Raw genomic sequence first — 22,107 nt, forward strand, 5'->3', positions numbered from 1 at the left:
ACTAGATTTAAAATAGAATATACAGTTTACAAACACATGTTGTATTAAGCTTGAGACTATATGATAAAGAGATTATTACCCTTGTGTGTTTCTGTCTTAATTGTATTATGCCAGCCTTTGGCGAGCATAATACATTATTTTTATTCCTAATATATATTGATGATACCATAAAACACTTTTTATAGCTTAGTATATTTGTTGAAATGAATGTGAATATTTGATCTTGTATTTGCAGGTTCTGATGTACAATCTTTAAGATGGCAGCATCCTATGTGATAAGACTGGACTATGATGACGCCAAACACTCTTGTACTGGCTCTTCTCAATGTGGTCGTAGAAGCTAGTGATGAGAATGATATTACACCTCTTCAACCCGCACTCAATTTGTCGAAAACTTCCAACATGGCATCACAAGAAACTCAGCATCAGGAGGCATACTATCTCTATTTCATAGGGACTGTGGGAATGGTGCTCAACTTGGTGGTGGTCATCACCATACTGGTGCGGAGAACACTCCGCAAGATGACCAGTGCATTCCTCATCCATTGCTGCTTTTTGAACTTCCTCAAGTCAGTGTACTGCATTCCATTTGGATACAACCTAACTCACTCGACTGACGTCGGTGACTGCTCTTTCCAAGGATCAAGCTACATCATCATCATCACTGCATCGTCTTTCAACCTGATGGCGATGATATGTACAGAGGCGTACACCTTTGGTGAGACCAACATTGGAGGCAATTCACGAGGCAGTGTGTGTTGTGTTTTGTTTGGAATATTAACTGTGTATGTGACGAGCACGATTGTTCACCTAGGGCCGACACTGATTGGTGGCTACTTTGAGTTTAATTCTGACATCGGAAGCTGTGCCTTTATACTAGGTGAGGCCATGGGATATATTGCCAACATCATGTGGATCATGATCATCACCTTGACCTTCATCGGTGCCTCTCATTTCCTGTGTAAGTTTTACAAAGAGATTCAAATGAATCAGCCCAACAGAGTGTCCATGCTAGTCCGGACATCCATAACGATCATGGATGATCCACACAGAAAACAGTCAACAAGTAGTATCCGTGCTCTCATAGAAGATTCAAAGCATCGAGCAAAAATCTTTGTGATGACAGTTATCGAGTTTATTATTTGCTGGTACCCGCTGTTCCTACTTCTGATCATAGATGTTAATTTTAAGGTGTCACCAAAAGTGTACCAGGCTTTCAGTTTTATTGCCTGGTCTCAAGGAAGCATTGAGCCAATGCTGTACATCTTGTTTGACCGAAATCTCGATCTGTTAGCTAGTTCTGTTTACTGTGATCGATACAAAAAATACAACCGGGACACCATCGCGTACCTCATGTCACGCCACCGGCAGCCAGCATCTTCCACATCAGCTATGACAATGGATCCTGGAATGGATTACGTTCCTTGTAGACACTGTCACCATGGTGATGAGAGTTACGTAGGAAACCCAACACTTTCTGCAAGTCAACAAGGCCACCAGTCCTCTCTAAGTCCAGTTGCAATGTCAATGGGTAATGATAATCAAGATGAAATTTTAGATGAGAAAGGTCTGCCTCTTGAGGTACAGTGTTAAACATAATATACAGTGTCAAATTCAGGAATTACAGAGAGCATTCTATTTGTAATTTATCAGGAGTTACAATTACAAATCTGTGGTTTATGAAGATTTACCAACAATGTATACTGAAGTCATCAATATTTACTGTGGAATGTGTTTTTCTAGTCCACCTCGATTTAGCGTGAGACATTCATTTATGGATTATTAGAATTCAGAATTTATCTGTGGTCTATCAGGATTTGGAGTGGAATCTGTTTGTGATCTACAAGATTTATAAATAGATATTCAATTTGTAGTCCAACAGGTTTTAAAATGAGAAATATATTTGTGATCTATCAGAAATCGCAGAAAAAGAAATATGATTTATCTGTAAATCTACAATAAATTTAAAGAATATATTCATATCATTCTATGTTTTTTCCTATTAAAAAATCTACACCTATAACACATTTTTCTTAGTGTAATTCACACTTACAAGATAAATTAAGATATAAAGTGTTTTCCATGATGATAGAATTACTGTCTTAAATCCTGATTTAAAGAAATGACCACTTTGGAAGGTAAACCAAGAAAGTCAGAATGCCATATTAATTCCAGTTGTGAAGTGCTGTGTGCAATAATAAAAACTTAATTAAAGTGTAAACAGCACAGAAAATTCACAGACACTACAGCCAGTATACTATGTGTAATTCCAAACCAATGGATGCCTGAATTAAGAGTAAAAACAGCTAAATACGCACAACAATATGAGTATATATGTACTAACACATGCAAATTGAAGAAAATAAAATTATTTCACAAGATGGTGAAAGAGAACAGGACAAAAGCTAATATGTGAAAAATGTAATTTACATTTCAAAGATATAATGAGATGACGAGATGTAGGTAATTGGTAGAATACTCGCCTAAAGTATGATTGGTTGTAGAAATGATCACCCGCAGTTGACCCCTTCCCTACCAGTACCCTATCATTTGGTAAGTCAAAGGTATGTGCTGTTCTGTCTGTTGGAAAGTGCATATAAAAATGCCTTGCTGTCATTTTGTAGGAGTAGTCCATGAGGTACAGCAGGTTTCCTTTCTCCCTGTGGAGACCAAGTGTTGCAATATGATAGATATCAAATAGTTGTATTTTAAAATGTGCTGAGGTGTTGTTAAAACAAACATTCCTTTCCTTTTCGTTCAGATGTGACAACATTTCATACCCTTGTACTTTGTAAACACTAGGCTGTTTAGTTCAAGATAACCAGTCATAGGTAGATGTTTGTATTAACATTTACCACTCAACTGCACTTTTTATATTTGACTAAAATGTTGTGTCTTTGTACATGCAAGTGAGAAAAATGCAGATCCAACCAATACAAGCTATACTGACATCCAAAAGAAACTTTACAAGGCTTAAAACTGTATTACAGAAAAAAAGAAAAGAAAAGGTATAGTGGGATAAGAAACTATTATGAAGTTCAATATCTAAACGTAACAATGCACTTCCTTTGTAAGGTGTTTTTCAATTTGCAACAATTTTTATCAAATTATTCAAATTTTATGTATATGAAGTTTCTTTTGGACATCAGTATATACTAAACATTTTCTCTAATGTCGACCAATTAAAGGTTCTTGTTATATACTTAAATGTGAGATACTAGTAATCTAATAATAAAATGCCTGCATAAGAAAGCCAATTGAAAATACAGCTTTAAAGATAATATTTAATTTGTTATATTTGCTCATTATGAATTAAATTGATCAATGATCTTTAGAGCTGAACAGAACAGAAGGTATAAGTTATATTGTCTAAAAATTCTAGTACTATAGTAGTTTGTTTACTACATATTTACAAAAAATCTACAACTTTAATTTACAACTGACATAGTTTTTTAAACATATTTGATGAATCTTTTTATTATCAATCAGAACTTTTGTTGAAATCGTGTTTGAGTACCTTGTACTGGTTTCAACTTGTAGTGTATACTGCATAGCAAATGTATACTCAATAAAAGTGTATTCATTTATGGCAATGGATATTAATAGTATTTGCACAAATAATCAATGTCACAAATTATTTCCAATCAGCTGGTATAATACTATAATGCAACCTGCAGTGCTCCATATTTTTTGGCAAATACAGGCATAGTAGGAACAACTTTTTATTGTTTAGTACACAATGTTTTCATGGTAATCTGAAAGTTTCAATGAACAAATGCGACAAATAAATATTACTGTAAAACATGTAATTTTACATGTACTTGTAGCACAATCTAGCAAGTAGATTTTTTAAGCCCCAGATTACCAGCTAACGTAAACAGCAGAATAGACGGTATTAGTCTGTAGCTGATCGGTGTGTTTTCCTTTTCCCCCTTTACAGTTCATAATATGCAAGTATAGACATGGTGACTGCAGCCTCAAGAAAACCAAAAAACAAAACAAACAACAACACAAAACAAAAACAACAAAAATTACAGGAGGCTGCTACAAAACAAAACACACTGTAAATTCTTGCATTGTCACAAACAATAGTTCTTTGATAATTCACATCTATTTAGATTACAAGATTCAGTTTTGTCACAAACTCAATTTTAAATTCTGTTCATTGTCCTACAAAACTTTACCATTTTGGATAATCTACAGCCGGGGGAATTAACAGTGATTCATTAACATTAGGTAATGTAAAAACAAGCATGACATATCATCTGTGACTAAATCGGTTTAATACAGATCAGTGTGAAAGATCGCTAGAGAGATGAATTAAGGGCAATATCTTAAAGCTGTGGACATAGATTAGCAGGAAACAACTACCCGGTATTTTCCTTTGTGTCGAGTTTTTTCCTGCAATCTGATACATATGCATAAAGCAATGTTCTTTATGACGGAAATTCATTGAACCAACCTGTTATTGGAATGTATTGTGTACACCAAAACACCTTAAAATTTGATTTCATAATCTTTAATAAGGCTTTAATTTTTATATTTTGGAGTGATATTATGTTTAAAACTTACATAAATGTTTTGTTGTGTTTTGTTATTTCGTAAATTTTTTAATTAATTATTATTTTAATTTTTTTTTGGTCATTCATAAACATGTAATGTCTAGCATTAGGAGTTTGAATTTCTGTATGTTTTGCACTTCAATCATTTCATCGCTCCATATCATAAGTTAACTTTGTGTCTACCAGATCAATTAGTAAAACATCTGGTATTTTATTTCAATTTCCAGTGTTTTACTCTCTTAGTCTAAATATTATTATACATGTAGCCACTTGCTCTTGACACTGTTTTATCTAACTGTATATCTGTGACTTATACTATAATTAAAATGATTACAGATACCATTTAATGATCTGAGTATTAAAAAATTAATGAATCTTCAAGAAAAACTAATTTCCCAAATACGTGTTTTTTCTGAACCCACCCCTCCCCCAACTACATGTATATGTAAGTTTTGTTGAAATAAATAGCTGCACTAGCTACTGCCTTAAGTTAATAGATTTTAAAGAATTCTTTAAAACTAAACAAAAACTATTTTTGTCTTGCACTTGCTGAAATGGAGTTCATTATAATTGGTAATAAAATTGAATGTTTCTACAAAAATTCAAACAAATATTTTATATATAAATATGCATAAACATTAAGCATGTTTTTTTTTAATTCGATTATGTTACAGATTCTTCAATATGCTTTGTGCAAATTATTATTATCTATTTTATTTTTATTGTTTTTGTCTATACATTTTATTTTACAGAGTTTATACTGAAGTTAAAAACATTTCCAGAAATCTCTATTAAAAAAACCTCCTATATTTATCAAATAATTTGATCATTATTTGTTTTACAAATTTTGTCACTTCCTGTTTGTTAGATAATGTTCCTTATCAAGAGCACAACAAACTTGCCACATATAACATCCTTGACCATTTAAAGGCACTGACGCTAGTGTACATATCTTCAGCTAATACAGCTTTATTACTTTTACTTTATTACTATGAAATTAAACATTTATAGTTATGACTTCCAGCTGAAATGAAAATGTTTGACAAATCTAATGTATTTGTGGTCATCTAGGTGGTTCTAAAACATATACCTGTACATATGTAGCTTAAATTTTTTTAAAATTTAATATAGCGGTTGTGGTACACTGGCTAAAATGAGAAATAGCCCAATTGATCCCAGACTGCCCATTAAGTCAGCATTTTACAACTGGGCTAGGTTCAATCGGCTACATGTACATGTAGCTTACAGTAAACAGAAAATGTACAGAACTCACAAACTGGTGTCAGTGTCTTTAATGAATTTCATTTGATGACGAAATGTTGGTTTTTTATGTGTCCAGTAACATTTCACTGAGTGTGTTTGTATTGTTAACAAACTTATTGAGTGGAGTAAAGGTGGGAGTGTGAAATACTGTGTCAGAACAAGATGTACGAAGTTCACTGTGCAGTACAATAACCTAGAATTTAAGCCAGTGAAATTTCGGAAGATTGCTCAACTCACTGCTCCCACTCCCAGAAAGGTTTCAGTGATCACCCATCACTGTTCAATACGACATTAACTGGTGAATACAACGCATTCTCACTGTGACATCACACCGACATTGATTGAACTGCTTTCTGTTACATTCATAGCCACAGATCTGTTTCAAAACTCTCTGCATTCTCGATGTTGATTAAATTTGGTTTTACAGCAGCAGACGTAGCAAAATGTTTTATACATCATGCAATATTCACATTTGATAACTGCTACATGTGTCATAACCAATCAAGTCTTGTAACGTTTGCAAATGGTCACAAAATAATTCAAATATTCTCAATAAAATTCCATAAATAACTGTAAAAATCAACAATCATAAATATTTTCTTGATCTCTGAGATAACAGCATGTGTATTTATGTCTAGTATCTAGTATCATATTAGATATTCTGCAAAGGAATTCATAAGTCCTAGCCAACTGATGGCAATAAAGTGCACATTACGTAATTTCAGCTAGCTTCCACAATGAAAATGTATACCTTACGGTACATGTGGGGACCTAGCACATTTCCCCCTACTTTGTTTTTCATGTTTATATTCATTTGCACAACTTCAAATTATGTGGTGATTCATTACGATCAAAAATTAATGGTCCTAAACATTGGGATCACCACAACTTTATTTATGTATTCTGAAAATGCATGTAAAATATATTTTTCTAGAATAATGTTTGGACACTTGGTGTATAGAACATCAGTAGTCAAACTTATCCCAACAACTGGTTACCTAGGTAAAAGTCATGTGAACCAGCTTTCATGGCTACCACAGATTTTGACATGTCCCCTGTACTACGCTCCTACCAACGAAATATATAAAAAACAACTTTGTTAATTGTTTTATTTTCCACGATTAACAAAGGCTTAGCATCTAAATAGAACATTTAGATCAGTGAACAGAACAATAATTTGTTTTGAGATGATGTAATTATATAATCTACAGAAAGACAATTTGTTTTGAAATGATCGATGTAATTATATAATCAACAGAAAGACAATTTGTTTTGAGATGATGTAATTATATATAATATACAGAAAGACAATTTGTTTTGAGATGATGTAATTATATATTCAAAATAGAATATTTAGATCAGTGACCAGAGAGAGAATTTGTTTTGAGATGATGTAATTATATACAATGTATTTAGATGTCTTGTTAACCAATGAACTGTCAAGGCTGAAAGATGTGATATACTACATGACAATTTTTAATTGTGTATATAATACATGTGTATATACTATGTCAAGTGAAACTCATCAACTGTATTTTTATGTGTATGTTTCAAAGTTGCATGTTGTATATGTTGAAGAAGTTAATAATGAATGTGCATTAAGCCAACCTTAAAAAAACATTTGTTAATGCAACCTGACATGCCATTATTGTAGTTGGCCATGCAGTCAATAATTATGTAATTTTTAAAATGATCTTATTAATGTTAAACAAAAAACCAAAACAATGAAAACTTTATAACTAAAAATAAGCCAGTGATTTTTGGACTTGACCAGGTTACAGGAAACTACAGGCCAAATTTACAAAAAGACTGTTTTTGATCTATACACATGTAACTACAGGTACATGTATGTATATATCGGTACAATGTTTTAATACCTGCATTTAAGAAAAACAGGCTTCATAAATTTGGCCTTACATTTTTATGGTTGGCCTTAAAACAATTGTTTTTAAGGAAATTCCCTAATGCAGCTTTATCCAAAATATCCTTGGACTTTGTTTTATTGGATATGTTTAGTTTTTATTTTTCACTTTGACAATATAATCTGCCATTATTGAAATAAAGCAATAATAAAATGTTAAATATTTAGTAAAAAGATTGTTGTCTTGTATGTATCTGATAATTTAGTTAAAGGCATACGCTACAAATATTTCTACCACTCAAAATGTGCAAATGTTTTACCTATTTATTCTACAAGCATATCAAAACACATATTTGCAAGAAACAAATGGGGTCTCACTGCGCTAGATTTTTTTTTTACACATCTTAGACGTCATGTCATTTTCTCCTATATTGTGGAAAAATACCTTAAAATTGAAATTTGATTTAATCTATACCTAACAAAGAGTTTTTCATGTCAAATTTAATGTATGGGTGCAGTCCTTGGCTTTTGAAAAACCATGGCAAGTGAAAAATCGCACACCTCAAAATGCTTAGGCGAGTGAAAAATTGCACCCATCAAAATGCAAAGGCTAGTGAAAACCAGGCATTATTAATTTATGAAGTAATTGGTACAAATGTACATGTAAATGTAGAGACATATGTTGCTAAAATGAACCAATAAACCAATAATGTGCTTTTCTAATTTTATTGGTTCATTAGTGTAGTCCGACTTCTTTTTACTTTCAGGAATGGAGTTATTAAAAAATGTTAGTAGCAGTATCATAGAAATATAATTATGACAAATACAGATGCAGAGAATTTGATTTTTTAATTACAATATGTGCTATTTAGATAATTTTGTTCACAATTATAGATACCTTTTCAGTGTCAGATGGTTTGGTGAACGTGCAGCTAAACATCTGTAGGAATCAACTTATCTTGAATTTCATTATGTACAACGAATATGATTAGGATAGATGGAATGGGAAAAAACCACTGATACTGAGGAGGTGGTTCAGTTAGAACTATGACCCAAGCATCTCAGGTCTGTGACGTTCTAACAAACATATTGAAACAAACAAAAATCAAATAGTCGGCTATGATCATTGATTACTGTTACTTTATTTTGTACATATATACATGTATAAATAACATACGTAAATTCATTAACCTCTAGTTGAAATACAAATATTTAAATGAAGTTTAAAGATAAAAAAAGAAAAATAATAGATGTAAAAAAAGACTTATGTAAACTAGACCTAGGCCTATTCCTACATACCGATTATCATTTATTTTCCTTCTTTTTGTTATTCAGTTTACTTTGAATTGTCTTCGTCTAAATTTCATTTCTTTTTTAAAGAAAGTAGAACATTACATACTTGCCATTTTCAGGACCTCACGTATACATGTAAGCTTTGTAGGCTAACAGTTACGAACTAATCAAGACAATTTTACCGACTTCGCTGATTTCTGTAACGAGTTCATTTGTGTAGGCTAATTCAATTCCTTTTTTTCTAACTATATGAACAGTATAAATGAGATAGCCGTATCAGAATTTGTGATCTATTACCTTACAAAAGTGGACTGTTTGTAATTAATAATAAATTAAATAGGCAAAGGAGTTTTGATTGGAATGGTATGTCTTTGAAGATGTCTATTAAACCAGTGTTTTCTGATTTGTATAGCAAAGATAAGTACCAGTCATATATTAAAAGCTTGCATGGATATTTCCATTCTTGTCACATTTTTTTCTTCTGGTCTTTCACAAGGTAAGTAGTGGCAATAAATATACACAATTATTTTATGTGCGCTGTTTGTTAAGTTTAACACGCGTTATTTTTAACACTCGCCAGATTGAAATTACGTGCGCTGTATTATCGTGATCGCACTTTAAAAGACACTGATGTGTGTGCATTATCCATTAACGTTTGTACGTTCTTGACCAAAATTCTTAATTATTTCAATATATTTAAACTACAATTTTCTATTTTATTAGCATATTTTGGCTAATATGATTTTTTTCACCACTCAAAAATTCTCACAAATCTTGTATAAAAACTGCTAGCATGTCTACTTGGCCCTACTAAAACTTAAGTAAAAAAGATAGGTCACTGGCCTATTTAAAACAATATTTTAAAACATATATCACTACCCCTTACTATTGGTTTTAATGTTGTACAGTGCAAAAGGCAATAACACAGTCTTGTCTAACTATCAACATTTCTAACAATACTAAAATGTATATAACTCTACAAATAGACCAGAAAGCATCTTATAACACACATGTATGAAAACTTAATGTATAGCACATGAATACAATGCATTATTGGGATTTAGTGGGGGAACATTTAATATCTTGCTCAGCTTGATATTTTTTATGGCAGATTACATTAGTATACTTTTGAATACTGTAGGTGCCCTTTTATAAAGTTGCACGCCTCCCTAGAAAAATTATGCACCCACCCCTGTATGTAATTGTGTATTTATTTGATTTGGGCCAGTATTACATAATACTCAAGTAGCCATCTGTTACACTCGCGATTAGGACCCATGTCTACGATCCGTTGACCGTGTCAATGTCCGCAGTGAACAGGTTTAGGATAAAAGTCACTTTTCATACCCTTGTTTTAACTTTGTACACAATAAATAATAATTATAATATATATTACTGTAATCTCATTTTAAATCAATATTCTGTAAATTGTTGGGGTTTTTTAAATTATAAAATGTTCTTCTTACACAATCAGGTGCATTAGTAATTTTCAAACAAAATATTTTCAATATAAGTTTTGTATTGGAATTTCCCCAGCATTTTGAAGCTGGAAATCATGCACCCAGTTTATTGTTATTGTAAGGAGATGCAAAGTGACGTCATTGTAATACTGATGTCATTCCAATGCAACAAGCTACCGGAGTATTAATATATGCGTACCAGTTATGAGCGTAAACAACACCCAAATATGCCTTTAAAATGAAAGATAAAAAAAATCATCACCATGCACGTACAACTCTGTAAAACCAATGAAGTAAACAGTACAGTTTTTTCAACAACACATAATTAATATAATTTAGTTGATTTGTTAACACATACAGCTATGTACAGTCCACTTTGTGAAAAAGAAAACCAATTAATTGGCATGTAACTATATACTGTATAATGCCTGACTGATACGTGCATCTGCCACTGGATTAGTGCAAAACGAGCCAGGGCTTCACATTGCACTAAAGCTGAGGCAATAAAGGGTGTGCTCAAAATAAGCAAGCCCAAATTAAGTTCAAACATGCTAACCTTAAAATATTTTACCTAAAAATCAATGGAATGTTAAAGGGACATTCCTGAGTTTGCTGCAGTCTTTAAGATGTTGTCGACTAACAGAGACTTTTTAACGATTGTAATTACATATCAAATATATTTTTCTGCATAAAATATTAGTGGCTGTATATTAAACGTGTTTCTGATCGTTCTAATATTTGAACTAGGTTAATTTTCATTTTATTTCCTAAAATATAGTTTTTTCGTACGTACGAAATTCTTTAAAGACAAAATCCAGTTTGGGCTTCTTAGAAATATCAAGACGACCAGAAACGCATTGAATATACAGACACTGATATTCTAAACAAGAAAATATATTTAATATGTAAGTTTAATCGTAGAAATAGTTCATTAGTCGGAAACATCTTACAATGCAACAAACTCAGGAATGTCCCTTTAAGCTTCAATTTCTGAATATGTACAACTCTTTACAAGCTATTACTGACAATTCTTTACTAAAAAGACCTTGGTGTGTCCAGAACAGACAAAAAGCCGGTTGTGCCAAAATTCATGAGATCTAAAGCCCTGAAAGCCTAAGCTATAGTATACATACAGACCCCTGAAGGGAAAAGAAAGAGAGGACATCCGAAAACAACATGGCGCCGAACAGTAGAAATAGAGATGAAGGAGACAGGACACAGTTGGGGCTCCACCGAGAGATTGGCAAGGGATAGACCGGTGTGGAGGAACTTTGTCGCTGCCCTAAATGCCACTAGGCACGACAGGAAATGATAATGATAGTATACAGACAGATTTCAAAGCTGATATTTTACAACTTTTCAGTTGTTTTAACTAATAAAACATTTGAATTTTTGCTAATCCCCCATATTTCTATGATTTATTAACAATTATGATGTACTGAACTTTTTTTTAGATATCACTGAAAACATAAAAAATGTAATATATTTCAGTTTGTGTAACCAACATCTTAATATGCCTTTCAAATGAGAAGATTTTCACATTTAATCCGAATGAGAATGTTTTCACAGTTAAAAACTGAAATAATCGAGTGGAGGTAATCCCAGACATACTTATTGATATTTTTAAAATCTCGTGAGATCATATTGCCCTGGTTTGTACATCTTGAAATATCAATACCCAGCTACATGGTCTACATGTAATCACACTCTCTGTAACACATATTTAAAAAAACATATCATGGAAACATTAATGCTTTCAGCCCCACTACATACAGATGTTTTGGCCACTCACAATTCTAGGCCCATAACCGTAGTCATTTGGGCGCCGGTTATTTATCACTTTACCATATGTTAACTGTAATACTGTACAAGTTTTAAAATGTGATGGTCATTTTATAATTACTGGCCAATTGACCTGATTTGATCATATATACCGCTAGTAGAATAACGTTCATAAGAAGAGGCCACATTATCAATGTGGTCCAAAGCACTGTTAGATGTATACAAATCAGTCAAATCCAGGCCTACATTCAACCAGACGTTTGTCACCATATATCAGTCAAATCCAGGCCTACGTTCAACCAGATGTTTGTCGCCATCTATCAGTCAAATCCAGGCCTACGTTAAACCAGACGTTTGTCGCCATCTATCAGTCAAATCCAGGCCTACGTTCAACCAGACGTTTGTCGCCATCTATCAGTCAAATCCAGGTCTACGTTAAACCAGACGTTTGTCGCCATCTATCAGTCAAATCCAGGCCTACGTTCAACCAGACGTTTGTCGCCATCTATCAGTCAAATCCAGGCCTACGTTCAACCAGACGTTTGTCGCCATCTATCAGTCAAATCCAGGCCTACGTTCAACCAGACGTTTGTCGCCATCTATCAGTCAAATCCAGGCCTACGTTCAACCAGACGTTTGTCGCCATCTATCAGTCAAATCCAGGCCTACGTTCAACCAGACGTTTGTCGCCATCTATCAGTCAAATCCAGGCCTACGTTCAACCAGACGTTTGTCGCCATCTATCAGTCAAATCCAGGCCTACGTTCAACCAGACGTTTGTCGCCATATATCAGTCAAATCCAGGTCTACGTTCAACCAGATGTTTGTCGCCATATATCAGTCAAATCCAGGCCTACGTTCAACCAGACGTTTGTCGCCATATATCAGTCAAATCCAGGTCTACGTTCAACCAGACGTTTGTCGCCATATATCAGTCAAATCCAGGCCTACCTTCAACCAGATGTTTGTCGCCATATATCAGTCGAATCCAGGTCTACATTCAACCAGACGTTTGCGGTCACCTATCAGTCAAATCCAGGCCTACGTTCAACCAGACGTTTGTGGTCACCTATCAGTCAAATCCAGGCCTACGTTCAACCAGACGTTTGCGGTCACCTATCAGTCGAATCCAGGTCTAATCCAGGCCTACGTTAAACCAGACGTTTGTCGCCATCTATCAGTCAAATCCAGGTCTACGTTCAACCAGACGTTTGTGGTCACCTATCAGTCGAATCCAGGTCTAATCCAGGCCTACGTTAAACCAGACGTTTGTCGCCATATATCAGTCAAATCCAGGTCTACGTTCAACCAGATGTTTGTCGCCATATATCAGTCAAATCCAGGCCTACGTTCAACCAGACATTTGTCGCCATCTATCAGTCAAATCCAGGCCTACGTTCAACCAGATGTTTGTCGCCATCTATCAGTCAAATCCAGGCCTACGTTCAACCAGATGTTTGTGGTCACCTATCAGTCAAATCCAGGCCTACGTTCAACCAGATGTTTGTCGCCATCTATCAGTCAAATCCAGGCCTACGTTCAACCAGACGTTTGTCGCCATCTATCAGTCAAATCCAGGCCTACGTTCAACCAGAAGTTTGCGGTCACCTATCAGTCGAATCCAGGTCTACGTTCAACCAGACGTTTGCGGTCACCTATCAGTCGAATCCAGGTCTACGTTCAACCAGACGTTTGCGGTCACCTATCAGTCGAATCCAGGTCTACGTTCAACCAGACGTTTGCGGTCACCTATCAGTCGAATCCAGGTCTACGTTCAACCAGACGTTTGCGGTCACCTATCAGTCGAATCCAGGTCTACGTTCAACCAGACGTTTGCGGTCACCTATCAGTCGAATCCAGGTCTACGTTCAACCAGACGTTTGCGGTCACCTATCAGTCGAATCCAGGTCTACGTTCAACCAGACGTTTGCGGTCACCTATCAGTCGAATCCAGGTCTACGTTCAACCAGACGTTTGCGGTCACCTATCAGTCGAATCCAGGTCTACGTTCAACCAGACGTTTGCGGTCACCTATCAGTCGAATCCAGGTCTACGTTCAACCAGACGTTTGCGGTCACCTATCAGTCGAATCCAGGTCTACGTTCAACCAGACATTTGCGGTCACCTATCAGTCGAATCCAGGTCTACGTTCAACCAGACGTTTGCGGTCACCTATCAGTCGAATCCAGGTCTACGTTCAACCAGACGTTTGCGGTCACCTATCAGTCGAATCCAGGTCTAATCCAGGCCTACGTTAAACCAGACGTTTGTCGCCATCTATCAGTCAAATCCAGGCCTACGTTCAACCAGACGTTTGCGGTCACCTATCAGTCGAATCCAGGTCTACGTTCAACCAGACGTTTGCGGTCACCTATCAGTCGAATCCAGGTCTACGTTCAACCAGACGTTTGCGGTCACCTATCAGTCGAATCCAGGTCTACCTTCAACCAGACATTTGTCGTCAACAGTCAGTTAAATCCAGGCCTACGTTCAACCAGATGTTTGTGGTCACCTATCAGTCGAATCCAGGCCTACATTCAGTGAGGTGTGTGTGTGTGTGTGTGTGTGTGTGTGTGTGTGTGTGTGTGTGTGTGTGTATGTGTGTGTTAACATTTGTATTTAGAAACAGCATTTAAGTTTGGAGAGCAATCTGGAAGTGGTCTTATATTAAAACATATTACTGAGTTTTAAACAAATTTTTTTTTTTTTAAATAAAAATATCTGTGTAAATAAAAAAATCTGTTAACAAATTTCCATCAAATTTTATAGATAATCTCATTTTTAGCTGCATTGCTATCGAAGTAATTGATAATGCAGTAAACCGTGACCAAAGGTAGGACCGTGTGTGCTTTATATATGTTGGCTGTGCCATCAGTTGTCTTCATATACCTGCCTTGTAAAATAAGATTTAGCCTATGTAATTTGATGATAATTTGTAACTTTTTTTATTTACACTGAATTCTTTTTCAAAAAATGTTATTCGAATTAGTATGGGTTTAAAAGTTAATAATAAGATTTTTATATGAATTTTAACTTTATTCATTATTATAATATTATAGTTATATGCCAATTCATTGGTTCCCTTTTTACACAAACGGACTGTAATTAAAATGTAATTATGCCAATTATGGTTTATATTTACATACACAAACAGTATTTTGCCACATATTGCATTAAGGCATAAAACTGTCTGAGGTCGATGTTTGCCACACTAAACATATAGCCTAAATACTTTAAAACACATTACTAAAAGCATGTCACAATCTAAACACTGTCTGTATTTAAAAACATCACTGATATCATAAACATATAATCTAATAAGTGCTGTATCTGTAATATATATATATTACTGAAAACATAACACATTTATTGGCACGCACAGCTTGCAATTAAAGCATTTATTTGTCTAAAATCTAATAAAATGCCACCTACATAGCAGAGGCTCATTTATTTTGATTTCTTCACTCATTCATTTTGGATAAGAAAGCAATTCTGGTGTCTAACAAGTGGTAAAGTTGCCAGAGACACCACCACAAACCATTCATTTGCTGTAGAATTAGAGCCAGCTATCAGGTAAGCTATCGTAATTAGATCTCAAAATACAAGCCAGCGAAAAAGGATTTCCAGCAACACACTTTGATAGTGCTCATCAGCATGATGAAAATGAAAATGTTTAGCATTGTCAACTGTTAAATTAAGGCAAGTCTCATTTCAAACACACTTGTCAGACATTCATAGGATCTCCGTAAAAAATACTGGCTAAATGTGAGACAGGATCTGGGTAAGATACTGACTAAATGTGAGACATGATCTGAGTGAGATACTGGCTAAATGTGAGATATGATCTGGGTGAAATACTGACTAAATGTGAGACATGATCTGGGTGAGATACTGGCTAAATGTGAGACATGATCTGAGTGCGATACTGACTAAATGTGAGACAGGATCAGGGTGAGATACTGGCTAAATGTGAGACATGATCTGGGTGAGATACTGGCTAAATGTGAGATATCATCTGGGTGAGATACTGGCTAAATGTGAGACATGATCTGGGTGAGATACTGGTCAAATGTGAGACATGATCCGAGTGAGATACTGGCTAAATGTGAGACATGATCTGGGTGAGATACTGGCTAAATGTGAGACATGATCTGGGTGAGATACTGGTCAAATGTGAGACATGATCTGAATGAGATACTGGCTAAATGTGACATAGGATCTGGGTTGGATACTGGCTCAAATGCGAGATAGGATATGTGTGAGATACTGGCTCAATGTGAGATATTGACTCAATGTGAGATACTGGCTCAATTTAAAATGCTGGCTCATGTGAGACACAATCTGGTTATAAAGATAGTGGCTAATTTTGAGAATCAAATTGGTATTTACAGACCTAGTACAAATTTATTCCGGAATAGATCAAAGTAAAGATAAGATGGCTGGACAAGATGAAGGAATGATCAACAGAAAGGCTGTACTTTCACAGTAATGCTAGATTAGGTACAAGTCAGCCTAACTCATCTCAAGTTGTATGCAGCAGACAGCTTTTGAAAGGAGATATTAGATATGTGAGATATTTGAGAAGTATTTCTGTGAGCAACAGACCACACCCCTACATTGATGCTCTGCTGCTGTGTTTTGTCAGTTGTGTACTTTGCTATTACATCTTTCCAATATCTAATCTGCTGTGATTTAAACTCAGATTAGTGGAGAGTAATCTATACTTGTATAGATGGAATTTTCCACATTGTTAGCCGGCTCGGACATGTGTTTCTGATACTCGATAGTGTTATCTACATCACATGATATCACCTCCCACCAGATAAGCATGTGTGGTATTATAGACAGTTTTATCTAGTGCATTTGAAACAGTATCAAATACAAAGTCGAAAAAAAAATACAGAGAGAGAATTACTGGTGGTATTCATAAAAATAACTAGCCAGTGGACTGGGTGGATGTATTCGTATGGGCATGCAATGGTCTGTGAAATCAAAGGGCAACTCAGTGTCAGTAAACTTGTGCTCTGTGATATACATGCAGGTACTACAATGTGAAGTTACAGTTCGGCTACAACTCAATCAACCAGTCATCTAGCACTGACAGTGTGCATGCAATACAGACTGCTATGTCTAAGGGGAATGTCATATTAAAGAGGACATAACAGTGATAACATACGCCCCACTGGACTTGCACTATTAATACCAATACAGTCCTTAAGGCAACTTACAGGCCCCCTAGACTTGCACTAGTAATACCAATACAGTCCTTAAGACAACTTACACGCCCCCTAGACTTGCACTAGTAATACCAATACAGTCCTTAAGGCAACTTACATGCCCCCTGGACTTGCACTAGTAATACCAATACAGTCCTTAAGGCAACTTACACGCCCCCTAGACTTGCACTAGTAATACCAATACAGTCCTTAAGACAACTTACACGCCCCCTGGACTTGCACTAGTAATACCAATACAGTCCTTAAGGCAACTTACACGCCCCCTAGACTTGCACTAGTAATACCAATACAGTCCTTAAGACAACTTACACGCCCCCTGGACTTGCACTAGTAATACCAATACAGTCCTTAAGGCAACTTACACGCCCCCTAGACTTGCACTAGTAATACCAATACAGTCCTTAAGACAACTTACACGCCCCCTGGACTTGCACTAGTAATACCAATACAGTCCTTAAGACAACTTACACGCCCCCTGGACTTGCACTAGTAATACCAATACAGTCCTTAAGGCAACTTACACGCCCCCTAGACTTGCACTAGTAATACCAATACAGTCCTTAAGACAACTTACACGCCCCCTGGACTTGCACTAGTAATACCAATACAGTCCTTAAGGCAACTTACACGCCCCCTGGACTTGCACTAGTAATACCAATACAGTCCTTAAGACAACTTACACGCCCCCTGGACTTGCACTAGTAATACCAATACAGTCCTTAAGGCAACTTACAGGCCCCCTGGACTTACAGGCCCCCTGGACTTACACTAGTAATACCAATACAGTCCTTAAGGCAACTTACACGCCCCCTAGACTTGCACTAGTAATACCAATACAGTCCTTAAGACAACTTACACGCCCCCTGGACTTGCACTAGTAATACCAATACAGTCCTTAAGGCAACTTACACGCCCCCTGGACTTGCACTAGTAATACCAATACAGTCCTTAAGGCAACTTACAGGCCCCCTGGACTTGCACTAGTAATACCAATACAGTCCTTAAGGCAACTTACAGGCCCCCTGGACTTGCACTAGTAATAATACAGTCCTTAAGACAACTTACAGGCCCCCTGGACTTGCACTAGTAATACCAATACACTAAGGCAACTTACACGCCCCCTAGACTTGCACTAGTAATACCAATACAGTCCTTAAGGCAACTTACAGGCCCCCTGGACTTGCACTAGTAATACCAATACAGTCCTTAAGACAACTTACACGCCCCCTGGACTTGCACTAGTAATACCAATACAGTCCTTAAGGCAACTTACACGCCCCCTAGACTTGCACTAGTAATACCAATACAGTCCTTAAGACAACTTACACGCCCCCTGGACTTGCACTAGTAATACCAATACAGTCCTTAAGGCAACTTACAGGCCCCCTGGACTTGCACTAGTAATACCAATACAGTCCTTAAGGCAACTTACAGGCCCCCTGGACTTGCACTAGTAATACCAATACAGTCCTTAAGACAACTTACAGGCCCCCTGGACTTGCACTAGTAATACCAATACAGTCCTTAAGGCAACTTACACGCCCCCTAGACTTGCACTAGTAATACCAATACAGTTCTTAAGGCAACTTACAGGCCCCCTGGACTTGCACTAGTAATACCAATACAGTCCTTAAGGCAACTTACAGGCCCCCTGGACTTGCACTAGTAATACCAATACAGTCCTTAAGGCAACTTACAGGCCCCCTAGACTTGCACTAGTAATACCAATACAGTCCTTAAGGCAACTTACACGCCCCCTAGACTTGCACTAGTAATACCAATACAGTCCTTAAGACAACTTACACCCCCCCTGGACTTGCACTAGTAATACCAATACAGTCCTTAAGGCAACTTACAGGCCCCCTGGACTTGCACTAGTAATACCAATACAGTCCTTAAGGCAACTTACACGCCCCCTAGACTTGCACTAGTAATACCAATACAGTCCTTAAGGCAACTTACACATATGAATGAATGTTTAATGACATCCCCACATAAAAATCCACATCAGCTAGTGGGTAAGTACATGGATATGATCCCATTAACAGCTACATGTATTATAGATTAGTTTTTCTGAAAATTACATCACAGAACAATTTCTTCCAAAAATCAGCATGTTAATGCTATTTACTTTTAATAATTGGATCACAAAATTCTTAAGACAATTTCTGACACTAACATAACTGTAAATAAGAAAACATTATTCTACTGAATTTCTTATTTTTCTAGTATTCCCAAGTATAATTGTGTACAAGTGAAACAAAAATAACTAAGATTATAAATTTATCACAAATTCATTATTGATTAAAAGTAAAGTTGTGATCACAACATAACAATCCATTTATAAATGTATTGTTGAACAACATTTTAAAAGTTATTCTTAATAGCAATATATTCAAAATGTATTAAATATAAATTAGTTTTGCCTCTTCTGAAATGACAAATATAGGCTGCAGTTTTTATTTTATATTTCACTTAGGTTATCAGCAGAGAACATATTAAAACAGAATTACAGGTCAAATTCAAATGTGAATATTTCATATTGGTGCTTTACGCTACCCAGAACGAAATAAAATATGTAATTTTCATTTCCGTGCAAACAAAAGAGAGTACACTAAATCAAATGTGAGGCATCATTTGTTTCATTGATAAATCAACCGAGTGGAGATTGGCCCGGTAGCTAGACCATATGGAGACTGAGGCATCATTTGTTTCATTGATAAATCAACCAGAGTGGAGATCGCCCGGTAGCTAGACCATATGGAGACTGAGGCATCATTTGTTTCATTGATAAATCAACCGAGTGGAGATCGCCCGGTAGCTAGACCATATGGAGACTGAGGCATCATTTGTTTCATTGATAAATCAACCGAGTCGAGATCGCCCGGTAGCTAGACCATATGGAGACTGAGGCATCATTTGTTTCATTGATAAATCAACCGAGTCGAGATCGCCCGGTAGCTTGACCATATGGTGACTGAGGAACAATTTGTTTCATTGATAAATCAACCAGAGTGGAGATCGCCCGGTAGCTAGACCATATGGAGACTGAGACATCATTTGTTTGATTGATAAATCAACCAGAGTGGAGATCGCCTGGTAGCTAGACCATATGGAGACTGAGGCATCATTTGTTTCATTGATAAATCAACCAGAGTGGAGATCGCCCGGTAGCTAGACCATATGGTGACTGAGGCATCATTTGTTTCATTGATAAATCAACCGAGTGGAGATTGGCCTGTAGCTAGACCATATGGAGACTGAGACATCATTTGTTTGATTGATAAATCAACCGAGTGGAGATGGCCCGGTAGCTAGATCATATGGAGACTGAGGCATCATTTGTTTCATTGATAAATCAACCAGAGTGGAGATCGCCCGGTAGCTAGACCATATGGTGACTGAGGCATCATTTGTTTCATTGATAAATCAACCGAGTGGAGATTGGCCTGTAGCTAGACCATATGGAGACTGAGACATCATTTGTTTGATTGATAAATCAACCGAGTGGAGATTGCCCGGTAGCTAGACCATATGGAGACTGAGGCATCATTTGTTTCATTGATAAATCAACCAGAGTGGAGATCGCCCGGTAGCTAGACCATATGGTGACTGAGGCATCATTTGTTTCATTGATAAATCAACCGAGTGGAGATCGGCCTGTAGCTAGACCATATGGAGACTGAGGCATCATTTGTTTGATTGATAAATCAACCGAATGGAGATCGGCCTGTAGCTAGACCATATGGAAACTGAGGCATTTGTTTGATTGATAAATCAACCAGAGTGGAGATCGGCCTGTAGCTAGACCATATGGAGACTGAGGCATCATTTGTTTGATTGATAAATCAACCGAGTGGAGATCGGCCGGTAGCTAGACCATATGGTGACTGAGACATCATTTGTTTGATTGATAAATCAACCGAGTGGAAATCACCCGGTAGCTAGACCATATGGAGACTGAGGCATCATTTGTTTCATTGATAAATCAACCGAGTGGAGATCGGCCTGTAGCTAGACCATAAGGAGATTGAGGCATCATTTGTTTCATTGATAAATCAACCGAGTTGGGATCGGCCTGTAGCTAGACCATAAGGAGATTGAGGCATCATTTGTTTCATTGATAAATCAACCGAGTTGGGATCGGCCTGTAGCTAGACCATAAGGAGACTGAGGCCATGGAAAACCCATGAGACATGCAAATGAAGGTGGACCGAGTGCATCTGTGTGAGCACAGCTACCTAACGAGATAATCATGTGATATGAAAATCCATACAGTATCTCTTAAAGTTTTGCATTGTTTGTGTGACCCGTAAACAGTGACATGATCAATGATCTCAATTTGAAAGCAGCGAGCCCATGATAAAAATGTCAAAGTTCATGTAAGGCGAGAACATGTTATTGATTTCACGTCACGAGACTGGCAGACACTTGTATTGAATTGCAATCACAGTTATTCATTGAATAAAAACAAACCGGACAGATAATCAAATCAGTGTGTTACCAGCTTGGTAATACGCTAGCGGCAAACTATGTGCAAGGACAAGAATAAACCCAAAACTCAAGTACACGTTTGAACTGCCTCAATAATGGTTGTAAACAATTCAAAATCAAGCATATTTTTTAACATATCCATCAACCCAGCTGAT

The 22,107-nt window shown here is 36.4% G+C and overlaps 2 protein-coding genes across 2 annotated transcripts in view; one reads left to right on the forward strand and one right to left on the reverse strand.

Moving 5' to 3' along the window:
• LOC121368273 (alpha-1A adrenergic receptor-like) overlaps positions 1-5,120 on the forward strand; it is a 63,780-nt gene extending 58,660 nt beyond the window's left edge. Inside the window, exon 2 of the mRNA XM_041492930.1 lies at positions 236-5,120. Within this exon, the coding sequence (XP_041348864.1) occupies positions 289-1,593 (1,305 nt within the window). The 5' untranslated portion in view covers positions 236-288 and the 3' untranslated portion in view covers positions 1,594-5,120. The remainder of the gene's footprint in view (positions 1-235) is intronic.
• LOC121368272 (protein MTO1 homolog, mitochondrial-like) overlaps positions 1-22,107 on the reverse strand; it is a 201,890-nt gene that overhangs the window by 109,568 nt on the left and 70,215 nt on the right. The window lies entirely within an intron of this gene.

Source organism: Gigantopelta aegis, chromosome 3, assembly GCF_016097555.1.
Source record: "Gigantopelta aegis isolate Gae_Host chromosome 3, Gae_host_genome, whole genome shotgun sequence".
Taxonomy (NCBI): Eukaryota; Metazoa; Mollusca; class Gastropoda; order Neomphalida; family Peltospiridae; genus Gigantopelta; species Gigantopelta aegis.